This window comes from Phalacrocorax aristotelis, chromosome 3, assembly GCF_949628215.1.
Source record: "Phalacrocorax aristotelis chromosome 3, bGulAri2.1, whole genome shotgun sequence".
Taxonomy (NCBI): domain Eukaryota; kingdom Metazoa; phylum Chordata; class Aves; order Suliformes; family Phalacrocoracidae; genus Phalacrocorax; species Phalacrocorax aristotelis.
In genome coordinates, this window is record NC_134278.1 from 91931680 (window position 1) to 91946508 (window position 14829).

The 14829-nt window shown below is 44.0% G+C and overlaps 1 protein-coding gene across 1 annotated transcript in view; it reads right to left on the minus strand.

Moving 5' to 3' along the window:
- The window catches only part of LOC142055651 (syntabulin-like), a 36420-nt gene that overhangs the window by 15294 nt on the left and 6297 nt on the right, over nucleotides 1–14829 (minus strand). Inside the window, exons 4-6 of the mRNA XM_075089768.1 lie at nucleotides 2987–3060; nucleotides 1844–1993; nucleotides 161–621 (exon numbers count right to left, since the gene is read on the minus strand). Of these exons, the coding sequence (XP_074945869.1) occupies nucleotides 161–621; nucleotides 1844–1993; nucleotides 2987–3060 (685 nt within the window). The remainder of the gene's footprint in view (nucleotides 1–160; nucleotides 622–1843; nucleotides 1994–2986; nucleotides 3061–14829) is intronic.

The following is a 14829-nucleotide window of genomic DNA, read 5'->3' on the forward strand; positions in this document are numbered from 1 at the left end:
TCCCCTTCTAGGCTATATGGCACCACATCAGTCTGGATGGTCTGCTCCACCATCATGTTTCTGACTTTCTCCTCCTCCTCCTGGGAAAAAGTTAGTTTTTCATCCAGAACATTTTCAAGCATCTCTTGATTCACAGTAGAATTGGAGGGAGCTGGCTCACTCAACTCAGGGGTTGTGGTGGTCAAACTCTCTTCAAATAAATCAGTCCCGTTAGCTGTGTCCTCATGAAGAAACAGCCCACTATCTGCCAGCTCCTCCAGAGCTTGGTCCTCTGTGGTGGGGCTGTCTGGCATCGTGGTACACAACGGCTTGCCCTCAGAGTCACACGTGTACTCCGGGCGCTGCTCATCTCTCACAGAGCTCTTCAGGGCCATCTCCATGCTCGACACCAAAGATTCCAGTTTCTTGTTTTCAATGCTTATTTCTAGGAAGTATTTCTGAAATTTTTTGTCTTTCTCAGCCAAGCTGTTCTTCATGCTCTCAATAACTTGCTTGAGTTCTTTGATTTCCCTCCTTGCTTCCAAGAGGCTCAGCTCCATCTCCACATGATTACACTCGTCTTCGATCCAGTCTTCCTTCATACGTTCCACCTGAGCTTTGAGCTTTTCGATTTCTCTTTCCCTGGAGCAAAATAAAAATATCGTAACACTTCTGGTGACTGCCTAGTTAAAGAGTCAACGTGAGGCTCCACCTCACTGGGGTGGCTATGCTGCAAAGATGCTCCAAGGAAGAAGCAAATTCCTCCATGCATCATTTGCTGCCACCTCTGGGAGAACTGGCAGAGATGTCAGCTGGCTGCCAAGACACACTGGCTGATTCCTAGCTGGAGTCACCAATCTTGCCACACAGCCAGCAGCCTTGTGGGCTATGCTGTGATCCTGGACACTTTGAGGTGAAAGTGGTGGCCTCTGGGTTAGGTCCAACCAGTACAGCGCTTGACATCTCATCTACTGCCTCACCCTGGAGGAAATGACAAACAGCTGCCTGGATGTGTCCCCTGTGCCTGCCAGCAGCTCGTCACGTATAGCCAGAGCCAACAGTGGCCTCAGACAGCAGGATGGCTCAGGGCTGCAGGCACCTGGCTTCCTTTGCACCCGGCTTGCTTTGCACCCCCCCAGCCCAGCATGGATCCAGAGGCTTCTGCCTTCACTTGCAAGCAAGTGGGGAGAAGGGCCCCCTGCGTGAGATCCAGCCCTCACAGGTACAGATGTCGGGCCACCCAAAGCAGGACCAAGGGGTCCCTGGGACTCTACCTTGGGGCTCCATTCAAACAACCCTTTGTGCCCGCTTGGGTTGTGTGTGCTGGAAAGCCAGTTCTCAGAGCACAGCTTTAGTAAAAGAGACAACATCTGTTGCTGTGTAATGTACATTGTTGCTTCTTCGCTTAGCATCCATACAAAGTGCTATTGCAAAAAAGTCCATATCTAAGCAAAAAACCACAAGCGGGCACACTAGTTTGTGTCAGAGCTTTTCTTTCATTAGGGGAAAAGGGGGACATTTTTGGTCGTATTTTCTGAGTGAGGTGGAACTTTTTTTATGTATAAAAGGTCTCAGTGCTAAAGTAGGCTGGTGAAGAACTATCCTTTGAAAGTCTTCTATCGGGAAAGTTCAAAAAAAGGGAAAAAGAGACAGCCATATTTGTAACAAAAGTGCACGGTACATATTCACTGAGCACACAATGAAACCTTAAATACCTGAAAACAACCTAATCAGCCCGACCATATTTCAAATCTCTTAATGAAAACTTTACATGGTCAAGAAAAGAGTACAAATGATCAGGACTCCCATCCCTTAATGCTCCTGAATAAATCTTGTCCAGTCTTATTTCTGAAGTGAAATATACCTTTCTGTAACTTTGCACTCGGATTCCTTCAGCTTTATTTTCAAATGCCGTATTGTAACTTCTTTCTGCTGCAGAGGAGTCAAATACCGCTCCGGATTTTCTGGCTTAGTGCTGCAATTGTGACCACAAGAAATAGATTTCCCCGATCGCCTGAAAAGAAAAAAACCATCACACCATCACATAACATCACTCCTACAGTTCTTCAGTCCTGGCAAAAAGGAACACATCCCATAGACTGATATGGCGCTTGACTCATTTTGGGCTCCTCAGTGTCCACACAAGTGACTCCCTCTGGCAAACCAAAGTACTTGAGAAAATGGCTGATTTGTGGCTATAGTACAAAATTTACTATTTATCGTACTTGTTTTCTGTGCCATTACCTCAAATGAGACATTTAACTTTAAAACACCTAGCCATCTCCTCACCCAAAACGGTGCCCGAGAGCAGGCAGCTGGGCCATTGGCAAGGGCACCCAGCTGCAGACACAGCCAGGTAAGGAAGCGTACAGACTGAGTTCAGCTCCACATGTGAGTTAAGAAGCCGAGCACCCTGAAACCTACATTAATCCTGTCTAGCTTTAGGTGTGTATCTGACATGCTTGGCTGTTGAGTTGCCTGGGGTGGGAGGAAAGAGAGAGAAAGGGAGGGAGAGAAACAACAATTTCTTCTCTGCAATACGTGTCGCACGCTCCCGCAGGTATTAGTTTTCTTCCCTGTAGAGGAAACTGCACGCAGAGGTACCTAAGGCCGGGCAGGGTGAATTTTCACCCGAGCATACAATATTTTCTATACAACCCCACCCAACTCTCTCCAAAGGAGAAAGGACCTTTCTGTGAAAGAACCAGGAAAGCCACATGAGAACTGACAGCATAAAACCACGGAAAGGAGCCTGCCTTGGAGTGAAAACCAGCTACAAAGCGCTTTGACTAAAAGTAACCTTGAATTTTACAGTACTGAAACAGTCAAACTTTTACATGGGATAGAGCACACTGTTGATTGTCGAGCCACCAATATGAAGAGTCACACCCATGCTGAGGAGCAACACGACCCCTTTGGCAAGCCAGACAACCAGCTGATGCCCCATTTGAGTGCAGAGAAGGTAAGTCAGTGTGCTGAACACCAGGATGCTGAAATAAAGACTTGCCTCGTCACTTGGCTGCTGTCACTTCCTTTGTTTGAGCCTGAGTTGCTTCTGCTGGCTAAAGAAGCCCCATAATTCTGACGGGTGTTCGCAGGACTCGGCTGGTTTTTGCTCAGTGTTGACAAAGGGGCCTTTTCACGGGAAGCAGGTGGGCTGGGTCTGGACTTGTTGGATAAGGATCCATTATTCTGACCATGAAGGCCACAACTGGAGGAGAACCAACATGGTTAAAGCATACTGGATTATCTTTATCACACAACTCATTATGTGTCTTATTTCACGCACAAAGTTGTCTACACACTAAAACAGGTAGATAACTGTGAGTGGCCGGGAAGAAAGTCCTGAAGTCATCAGCCACTGCACACTCTTTCACTGACTGTGGGGCTCTCAGTCTGAATTATGTGATCTAGGGAAACGGTGGCCATTTTCACGTTTCTCTGTGGCTAGCACGGTTCCCACTGACTCCACCAGATCATCCACATTCCCTGAACCTCTGACTCCATTAAGTAATGAGAGGACTGCAGCCTGGGCTAGTGCCAAAAGAACCACGCTTCAGCCTTCCCTGGCCAGACCTGCAGAGAGATGCCTGCTCGTGGAGGTTTGCTCTAAGACTGCTTTCATGCTCCTTGGCAAGCAGCCTGAGGGATCACAGTGTGTGATGAAAACAGATTTGTTTGAGCCACTGTTCCTTTCTCTCTTTGGCATAGAGGGTGCTTCAGCTGCCACTGTCAACTATTCATAGAATCATAGAAGAGAACCATAGAATCATTAAGGTTGGAAAAGACCCCTAGGATCATCAAGTCCAACTGTCAACCCAACATCACCAAGTCTCCTAAACCATGCCCTGAGGTGCCACATCTACACATCTTTTAAGTACCTCCAGGAATGGCGACTCTACCACCTCCCTGGGCAGCCTGTTCCAATGCCTGACCATTCATTTGCTTAGATATAGTTCAAAGCCTACTGTGAGCAGGCTGAAATAGTATTAAAATAGACAAAGAAAACCACAGATTTTTTTCTTCCTTCCTTCCTTCCTTCCTTCCTTCCTTCCTTCCTTCCTTCCAGTTTCCCTCATACGTATCTACCTTTCTTTTCCCACTCTTTATTAAATAACCTGACTGTCGACTGTGGGCTTGAAAGCAACTGGTATCTGTGCTGCTGGCAACTGCCAAAGGACTGAGGTGCTCTGAGCACAGCTTCCCAAGGTGGGTTCCTCGCTTGCTCACTTGGTTTGTCTTCCTGCACTGCTACACTGCTACCTACATCCTCTCATGGAATTGGTTCTTCTAAACTGTAATGAACGGGCTGGTTTCAGAAAAGAAAAAGGCAAATCCAGCCAACCAAAGAGGCTTGAACATAAAAATTTAAATACCACAGCACTATGAAGCAAGAACTCTTCTCAAGATTCCCTAACTTGGTTTCGTCCCTCCTCTGAAAATGGAACAGTTTATAAGGAAGGTGGCTGCTGCAAACCTTCATCACACTGCTGTGGTTTGGGTGATTTTATAATTATTTTACAATGAAGTGCTGGACTGTGGTTTGTGACAACACTGAGATTTTTCAGAGGAAGTTGAGTCAAACAGTTAAAAGAGAACATATCGCAAGGGAGACCTCTCCTTCCACTTCGTACAGTACAGCATCAACTCTTGGGTGAGGCAGAATTCACATAGACTGTGCGTAATGCAGCAGTGCAATTGAAGGAGCATTATTACAGAGGACTTCTGTCTAATTAAGTGGGTCAGGATGCTCTAATTTAAAGTTACATTTAAATGCACAGAAATACATGCAATGATACAGAATCTTACTGCAAGTAAGGTGATTTTAGGGCTTCATATTATACTTAGTATTTTTCACACACACACACACACACACACCCCGGCTAGTACCTTTACTGGTTAGATTTAATCTAGAGAGTGCTTAGGTAATGTTTATTTTTCTAACAGTCTCATGACACAGATAGGAAACTGCTCATTAAGCATCATTCTGCCAATCTCTGTGCACTGGGGCACACTCCGACCTCAGAGACATCTGTGTGACTTAAGCATAGAGGTATCCCACTGCCAGTCCCGGCCTGGCCTACCTGCCAGCACTTCCACAAAGGGCAGGAAACCCGTCCTGTCAATCTGAACTCTTTGCACCTACTCCAACAAATGTAACCAGCAGGGATTTTGTGGGTGGAGCACAATGTGTGCTGCTCCACCCAAATGTCCTCACCCTCGCATTCACAAGCTCTCTGGATTTGCACTTCACAAATGATAGGGAGAAATCTTACAGAAATCTTTCTTGAAAGATTTGTTTAGATAGATAACTGATTTATATTTTTTTTTTTTATTTGCATATAGTTTTAGTTACAGAAAGGTTGGGCAAGGGTGTTGAATACAAAAGCATCAAAGGCAATATTGTCTACTTCTTCCTACAAAAAATAAGGTCATGACCTGGAAAGGGACATGCCAAGCTGACAGTTTATTACAAAGAGAAAACAGTGATAAGACCAAAAGGTTAAGGTTAACTTCTTAGAGGTACTGCTGTTAAGCAACATACACCCAGTTGTCTCCTCCTCCACTCCAGCTGAAGTCTTTTCTGTCTTACCTGAGGGTATCTCCCATACTTGTTATGAACAAACAACAAAAAAATACCTGTCGGCTGATCTGGCCTATTGACATGTTTTGGTCTCAAAAAATATAGCTTTTTTTTCCCCTTTCTCATATTACAGTTCTCATCAGTGTAAGTGCTGCCCAAGAGCATAGTGTTAGCCAAATTGTTTCAAAACTCACACTAGTGGTATTTTATGTATTAGCTGCAAGGCCTTACATAGTAGTCTCTCTCTGCACTAGCAACTCTCTCACTCTTCAGGAAAAACTGCTTTGCTTACTTGTGAGAAAAAGACCTTTTGCTTCCAGCAGCCGACACACGGGCTTCAGGCACTGAGGTACAACCTGTGTTGCTTGAAGAGCTAAAATTGGTTTTAACCCCTGGAAAAGAAAGGGGACGAGTAAAAACACAGTGGAAATCATAACTCAAAGGCTGTTTTAAAAATGACGATGAACAACAGGCATCATCCCTTTGCCCATCCTGTGTGAATTTTAGCAGTTGCATGAATTTTCCAACATCCCTGATGTCAAGCACGTGATTTGTTCTGGATTTGCAACATTTCTTCAGAAGTGGCACTTAAACAAGAGCAGAGAAAAACCATTTGGACACAAACCCCTCACACTAAAGAAGCCCTTTTAGGATACGGCTAGGAACATTTGTTGTGACAAACTGTTTGCTTTCTTACAGCCGTCAATACAAGAATCAGGCTGCTCACACGGCTCCTGCAGCAGCACACAACTGTAACTGTAGATTTCGCTTGCTTTAAACCATATGAAAAGACTACGCGCTGGGGGAAAAGCCGCTTCCATTTTGGTTTCTGAGACGATGTACACATACATGCATATGTACATATAAATGTGTATAGGCTAATAGGGTATATGTGTCTGCGTATGTACACACATATGCAGGTTCTCGTGGCACACAGAAGGACAGTAAAGCAGTTCTAATAGCCTTAAATCAATCCAATAATCACGCGCAGCTCTCAAGTGCTTCTGGGGTGTTAAGCCATCTACCTGATTTCTGACTTTCTATGGATCACAGCTTTTATTTCCCAAGCCCTGGCATGTACAGGGAAAACCGCTTTCATTTTGCTACAATCAGTAGTAGGTAGAGCTACTAAGAAAGTCTTATCACCTGGAAAAATACCCACCCTAAAGTTAGGATTTTTTTCAGTCTGTCACTCAAATGGCAGATGTCCAAAGCCATATCTGGGCCTTACACTGCAAAGCCACAATATTGTACGATGACTGTAATCTGAGGGAATGGAAATAACTTTCCCTCATCCTTTAAACAGCTGGTCGGGGGGAGCATCTCTCACCTGAGAATTTCTGGGCGCCGTCTCACGCACAGACACCCCCAGCCAGCAGCTGCAGACTTTCCATGAACCCCATTTTTGCTATATTTTCCATGATGCATCTGCAGATACCATCATCCCCCACTGGGGTGGATAAACCTTCAGCTGCACAGTCTTTCTTAAATCCTTTGCAGAACTGATGGTGATGTGCACGGCTTGTACCCCAGTTGACTAGGTTTGTCGCTGTGACAATGTGATTGCGAAAGCTCACACATCTAAGTCCCAGAACAACCCACCTAAGCAGCATTAACCATGAAAGAGGCTGCCATTTCTCAAAATGCCACGCGTAGTGGCATCCAACACTGAGAGGCCCGTCACTCTGGCCCCAGCCCACCTTGCAGCAGGCTACAAGCAGCAGCACACCCACTCCCTAGGAGCAGAGCTGTGCACCGCTCTGTGCAACGGGAAGAACAACACAGTGATGGCCAACAAAGTAATGCAACGTTTTCCAGGATTGCTTCTTGCCTGCAAGACACTGGAGTGAAATAGTGCAGTACCAAGTGCTGTCCCTGCACTTCATTGCTCAGTGGGCAACGGCACTGAGCTAAGAGAGTGCTGCAAACAGCATCATGCTTTCTGCACTGCCTTTTAGCCTCCTTGCTGCCCTGACAGCACCACTACAGTCACCTAGCTCTAGCTGACATGGAGGGGAGAGGGGAGCCTGCAACCCCACGACTGCATGCTGTGCTGCCCATGACGAGGAGTGCAGGCAGTGCCAGCTGGCACAACCCAGGCAGAGGCAGAAAAGGCAGTGACGGTAGGTCAGACGTGTGTGCACATCTGCCCCATGGGTTGGAGGACCACTGCTTAGGGAGCTAACACCGTCCTGCCACAGCACTGCAATTGGCTGGGCAAGGTAGAACAGCTTAGGTATACTTGGTCTGCCAGGACAGTATGCAACCACATCACATACGTACGTATGTATATGGAGCCAGTATATACATTTCTTACACAGATCCACACAATAACCATACATGCATGCCTGGAGTATAGCATCCCAGTCTGCTATTTATAGCCATTACAGATGGTTGGATACCCTGTGGCATGGTCTTCTGGCCTCAAAAGTCAAATTTTGCTTGCACTTGAGCATGTAATATTTTTCCTTCTATAAGAATAAAGCTCAAACTTTCTTGTGTGCATTTGATTGTCCATGTGCTATCTAAATGGTAAGGTTACAACATAGAAAAAAGGAAGAAGTGTCAGTAATACCTGTGACAGGAACACTGACAGCTGAGCAGAACTGGATTCCTAAAACTCAGGATGCATCTGAGTTTAGTAAATCTTTTAAGCTAATTTAGTCTTTTTGTGTAAGTCTTTCTTATTTGCAACTTCACCACTCTTTCATAGCTGCCAAAGTATAGAAACCACAGAACTACCTATCTTCTGACTCCATAAACATGACCTCTTAATAAATATCTATGTGTGTGTATATATAGATATAAAAATCATTCTTGATGCTAGGTTTGCATATAGTCACCCAGTGAATCAGAGCTGTAAATGAAACAGCGCTGACAGAGACAGCTTGTCCTCAGAATGTAAAACACTTCAATTTGCTGAGCTTCCGTGCCTTTAAAAGCATCCTGTTACACAGCAAAGAGACGAAAACACAAAATAAGTTCACCACTCCAGTGCAGCTGCTAGAGGAATAAGTAGCATGCTGTCCGTGTAGATAGCTTTATTTAGAGACCCCAAGGGAATAGAGGGGGCCTGACTGCATAAGAACTTCCAGCAAAGCCATTAGAAACAGCTGGAAAAGTAGAGATAATTCAGTTGTAATGCCCTTTATTGAAAGAATCTGTATTTTTACAAGACTAAGTTTAATTTATCTTAAAACTTTTAACTCACAGCTACATCTCCAGTTTCAATCTTTAACAGCATAAGCAGTAATATTTCCAGGAAACATTAATGCTACTTCTTTTCTATTTAATATGGGGTTGTTCCTGCAAGATTGTTTTTGTACACCACAAGCAATCTAGGAAAGAAAACCAGACTGCTCACATGCACGAACAAATGTAAGAAAAAGAAGCTGCACAGAAGTGATGAAGTCTTGCTTCAGCATTTCCGGCTTTTCTTCAGATAACACCCTTTAAAAAATGACCCATGTTGAGGGCAAAGGCTGCCAGCAGGGAATGTACTCAATTCCCAGTGTCAAGCTCAGCTGACAGCGTGTTTTTGTTCCAGTCCCTGGCCTTTGACTTACTATGCGATTTACTATTACTATACATGAGACTCTTGCCTTGCACTTTGCTATAAATTTCACATCCAACAGTAACTGCGTAAATGCAGATATAATCCTGGGAGCAAGGATCAGGACTCTCCTCCACGTAGACTGCTCTATTCTTTGTGTGACAGAGAAGCTGCTCCCACGTGCTCTGCCGCTGCCCATGTCCGACAGATACCCTCTACTACCACGAGGTCTAAAGCCAGTGGAGGAAGCTGATGATGCTCTGTAGGTTGCAGTGGTTGAGAACTCTTGTGAGAGGTGTGGATTTGAACTCCTTCGGTCTAAGGAGGGCACTGAACTCAGATCTTTTCCCCGAGCTCTACTTGCTCAGCTGCCACACAAAACAGGGTGGGTGGTAGCACCAGTGCTGGCCATAGTTCAAAGCAACGAAACGTGCTGGTTGCTGGCACTCACAGAGGTGGTCTGGCTCTGGTACAGAGGTTCAGAGTGAATGTGAGGCACGTGCATGGGCACAAGCAGGGTACAAGTAGGTGGCCAAATCTGGGAGACGGGCACGCCTCTCTGGCCTCTCCTGTGGACTGGGAGAGGTGCGTTCCTGCCCGGCATGCTCTCTGCTGTGAATCTTGGATTGTAGTACCTAACCACCCCCTCTTATTTTGTATGCAGTTTAGTCATCAAGCTCAGACTTGCAAGTTGTGCTCCCAGAATGACAGTGAGAACCTGAGCACAGCAATGCCTGGCATCAGCATCCCCTCCCCTATCCCACTGCGCTGGCCAAAGAAGCTATCACTTATCACTCTTGGGTGGACATCTACCTGACTGCTTGCCTGTGCCCTCTCATCAGACAGATCTGTTAATCATGTTGCAGCTGATTGCACAGCGCAGTAACAGCTGATAAATTGGCAGCTGGCAAACATGCAGTCAGAGAAGACGTGGAGCAACACTTTCAGTGTGGGTGACCATCAACTGTTCAAACCTGCTGGGTGAGGGGACTTCCAGCTCAATACCAGGCAGAAGACTTTGGGGAAGAACTTCAACGCAGATCCTGCTTCCCTGCATTTAGATCTAAACTTGATTTTACTTGATCCCCTCAATTCATAGTGCTGGTTGTGTGATCTAAACTAATTATGTATCTTGATTTTTGCTCATCTAGTTCACCTACTTTTCTTACTTTGGAAGAAAGTTTGTTATCAAATAATCAAAATTTATCTCATTAAGCAGTTTTCCAATCTCATCTAAATACTATAGCTTTGGTAGTAATCTGAACTGCATTCATGCAAAGTATAAGCACTGCAGATCTCAAAATAAATATGGAATGTGGCTTGTGCATGCTGTGAAACCACAGTCAGTCAAGCTCATCTCTAGAAACAGTCACTACAAACTAATTACTGAGATTGGCTGAGAGCCATCATGTAGACTCTGCATATCACTGTATCCTGAGCCAGCATTTTTCTTCATTGGTTTTAATTCATGGATTTGCAGAGCAGCCACGAGCAGATGTTGAAACAGACAAAGAGCATTACAAGGTGGTTTTTTTTCCTGCTTTATATACCTTACAGAGATTCTTCGTACGGAAATTAGCCTGACCTAATTATTTTTTGTGATTCTATATGCAGTTTGAGCTCTTCTAACACCACTTTAGAACAGCTGCCAGCAATTTTCCCTTCTCATCCTGAAATGACCTTTGTTGGGGGAACACATGTTCACGGAGAAGAGAACAGTCTGGACAACTTATCTTTCTGTTCAAACCAAAAGGCTCTTTCGATCAGAGATGGAAGGATGCTACTTTGCTACTCCAACCTCATTAGAAACATTGAGACTGGAGGTTCAAGAAATACCAATAGATGTATAACATGATACTCAACTTGTATATGACAGTTTTGGAAAAACCTCCGTGATGTGTAAATCCACCTATGGACAAGTCTTTAATAAGGAAGCATGTGGTGTCACCTCAGGAGTTTTCTCATATGCCTGGCAGTACTACCTGGTCTGCTTGAATAGAAATGAATAGGCTGGTCAGAAGTACTTTTAGAAGCTGGAAAACACCATCTTTGGCAGGGATGACTTAACAGGACACAGAAAGGGAGTGAACTCGGTCATAGACTAGGTCAACATCCCAGCCGTCCCGTTATGTTGGTGGCAGAAGTTTAACAAAGGGCTTTCAGAGGCCTCTTCAACACATCTCCTAAATCTGGTTCCAATGCACAAGGAGGAGAGAGGCTGGCTGGTGCACAGCAACAAACCCCGCAGGCATGCATTCACAGCAGCAAATGCTGCAGGTATGTGTCCACAGCATATATGCAAACGCATGAAATCACATGCTAAACCTGATTCAGCTGAAAGCTTTTGCACAATCACCCTTAATATAAGGCACATGGTTTTCATTCTAATGTGCATAAAACATTTTAAATCAGTTTTACATGTTTTCAACAGGGAAGAGAAAACCGCACACCTTGAAATTATTACAAAAAACTAATAGAGATCAAGTGCCATCTACTGAAACGAACAGTAAAACCCTACCCAGTATATTGATAGGTTGCCTAAACTATATTTCTATAGTTATAAAGAAAGACAAGGTGGGTCTCAAAGCAATGAATGTCAAGTTACGACTGCTGTCATTTGCTTGTTTTTCCCCCCAGTAGCACTCTTAGCATTAAGGAACACTAAGGACAGACATGAAGCCTGTGCTTTTTCAGCCTATTAATCCTTGAGGGTTTGCGGTCACACCGTATTCTGCCAACTTGAACAAAGACTCACAGCGTGCCAGGTGCCCAGACTTCGAAAGCCAACAACTTCCTATTACTTAGAGAATTTCAGAAGGGAGGAACAGACGACCTGTAATGAAATGCCTCAACATGGAAGCAAGACAAGGCTTGTAATCCAAATAAAATACAAAACAAACTCTGCAGAATTTTCATTTCCTTTAAACACAGCTTACATAACAGTACACCTAAGATACGGTATTATAAGGTACATCTACTGTTTTGTTACAACACATTAAAAGTAATACATTTCAAGCTCCTTGGGGAAGCGATGTCCACCTTGCAGCGGCTGGAGCAGGATTTATGAAAGGATGCCAGGGCCCCAGCTCCACGGGGGGAATTTTGGAAGTAGCGCTCTCCCTATCTGCCACCTCACTTGAGAAATCCCGCTCTCAATCAGCAGAGTGTCTCAGCTATGTGAAACTCTTGTTTCTGGGCATGCCTAGAAGCAGGTCAGCTTTAAAAGAGCTCAGTGCCTGGCTCCTCTCCAAAGACCAGGGTGGGTGTTTCACACTACACAAAAGACATCAGGGTCCACACAAAAGCAGCCCAAGCAAAGCTCTCTTCTGCTCTCTGCTTTACTGGAGAAAGGATCCACCTGGGATTTGCAGGGCCAGATTTAGCTTTGAACTGGGAGGAGGCTGCACATCATCTCCCCATCACACCACCTGGGACACGCACTGCGTCCAGCTGTAAGAACCAGGGGAGGAGATGGGGTTGCTGTCCTCTCAGCTTATCAGGGCCTTCTCCAGCTCCTCCACAGATTCACCCAGTTTAGGGTGCCTGCACGTCTTTGTCACCCGTTGCTACATACATAGTGGAATCCAAACAGGCCTGAATTTCCCACAGCTCCCCTGCCTCCATCAGGAGACCCTGCCTAACCCCTGCACCCAACACACCTGAGAAAAGTAAGTTCTACAATCTAGAGTTTTGGGCAAAGTTGGGCAACCTCTGTCTAGTTGCTCTATCAGATGCTGGGGTTTATTTTCTTTTCATAATTGTGGTTTATTTATTGGAACAGGGACTGGGCATGCATTTCCCCCTTCTTCCAGGCTCTTCCTAATCTCGGAATCATAACGACAGGTGAGGACCAAAAGAGATTGAAGGCATCTAAAACACAGCTTCCCCAGGATTTATATAGCTAGGTACGTAAAAGCAAGCAAATGTTCAAAATGCCACCGCTATCTGCAAAGTCCTGCTTAGTTGTTTATGGCTGAGTTTCCACTGTTGAGCCCATTAACCACCAACTTCCCCAATGTCCATATACCACAGTGAAACCAAATCAGTCAGATTTGCATGGCTAAGATAAAGACGTTCCCTTAGCTTTCTATGCCCGCATACAAATACAGATGTATAAACAGAAGGAATATAGAGACATATCCACTCAACACTGCTCAAAAAGGATTAAAAGATGTCACTCTAAAGCACAAAAAAAAAAATTTCTGAGTGATTTGGTCACCAAAAAACAAAGTTCAGAGAGCACTGAAACTATTTCTGATTTTAATTCAAACATGGCCAGCTAATGGAAAAACAGAATTTTCTACTTTCTGTCTGAAATGATGCTTTAATTTTGATAACTGTCAAATTCCTTTCTTCTTTTAAAAAAGGGGTACAAATCTTTTGATATTTTTATTGCTTTAATTTAACTAATTCCTAATTAAAACTAAATCCTTTCCGTTTTTTAATTTTAAAAAAATTACATTTAAAAATTAAAATTAAATAAATTGATTTAATTAAATAAATTTAAAATATAAAATTTAAAATTTAAAAATAAATTTAAAATTTATTGAATTAAATTAAGTACATTAATTAAAGCCTTAAAATATCTCTAAGCATTCTAAATATTTTAGATTGAAGATGATTGTCTTTGTTCAGCCTGAGAGAAAGGCTTTCTTTAATGTTTTGATTTGGTCAACAACAATGATGACAGGATTACAGGGCACTGTTTATGAAGGAAGATTAAGGGAATACAATTTGTGTATTCTAATCAGTCTGGCAACACTCTATCATGGGGAGGAGGAATACAGCTGGAAAACTGTAAAGAAAACACTTTAACAGCAACACAGGATTCTGGCTATGATGCATGTTATGTCATGAAAAATTACTTTAAATAAAACGGATGTTTGGTGGAAGTGCTCATAGTAGAATGTAGCTGGAGGATGTTCAGAATATTTTAACCAGGGCATCAGAAAACTATTTTCAACATTGGCATAAATAATACAGATTGTAAATTACAAGCAGAGCACCAAGAAAAAAAAAAATCTCCTAAGAGAAGATTTATAATGGCCTTTCCATAGGCACAGTATTTCCTTCCATACAGGTGAAGCGGGCTGAAAACCACGGAAAACAGCCAGAAAGAGCAGAACATTTGCTGCAGTAGATACACAAATTGCAAAGCCTGCTCCAGCTTGACCTCACACATATTTTAAAACAAATACTTAAGAGCGTGAAGTGTGTGTAACATCGGTTTCTCTTATTTGACTCATATTCCATAACGAATGAGCAGAAGAGAGAAAAAGGCTTCTTAAATATAAAAAAGACTTTTTTTTTTTTTTTACTAAAGATCACAGCTCTTGCCATCTTCCATACCTGCCTCAACTCTGACCTCTAAACCTCAGTGCCCTTCTTACGCCAGGAGCTCAGCCATCTTTTCCAGATGGAGGAGGAGCATGTCCCCACAGTCCCCAGGAGACCTGCACCTCTATCAAAAGGCATTTGGCACTAAAAGGTGAATTGGCTGGCACAGGTCTCACCTTGTCCAACAGCCCAGCGGCTGAGGTGCTCCCTGCAAAAGTCCCATATCTGCATCCTCTACTTACTCAGATTTGCAGTTGGAGCCGTGGCTTTCTCACGGACCACGCGCGAGGCTGAGCTTGAGGTTGCAGGCGTCCTGAGGCGAGAATCTCCCTTTAACAGTTGGCGTCCCACTTTCAGGAGATCTGGAGTGGTATCA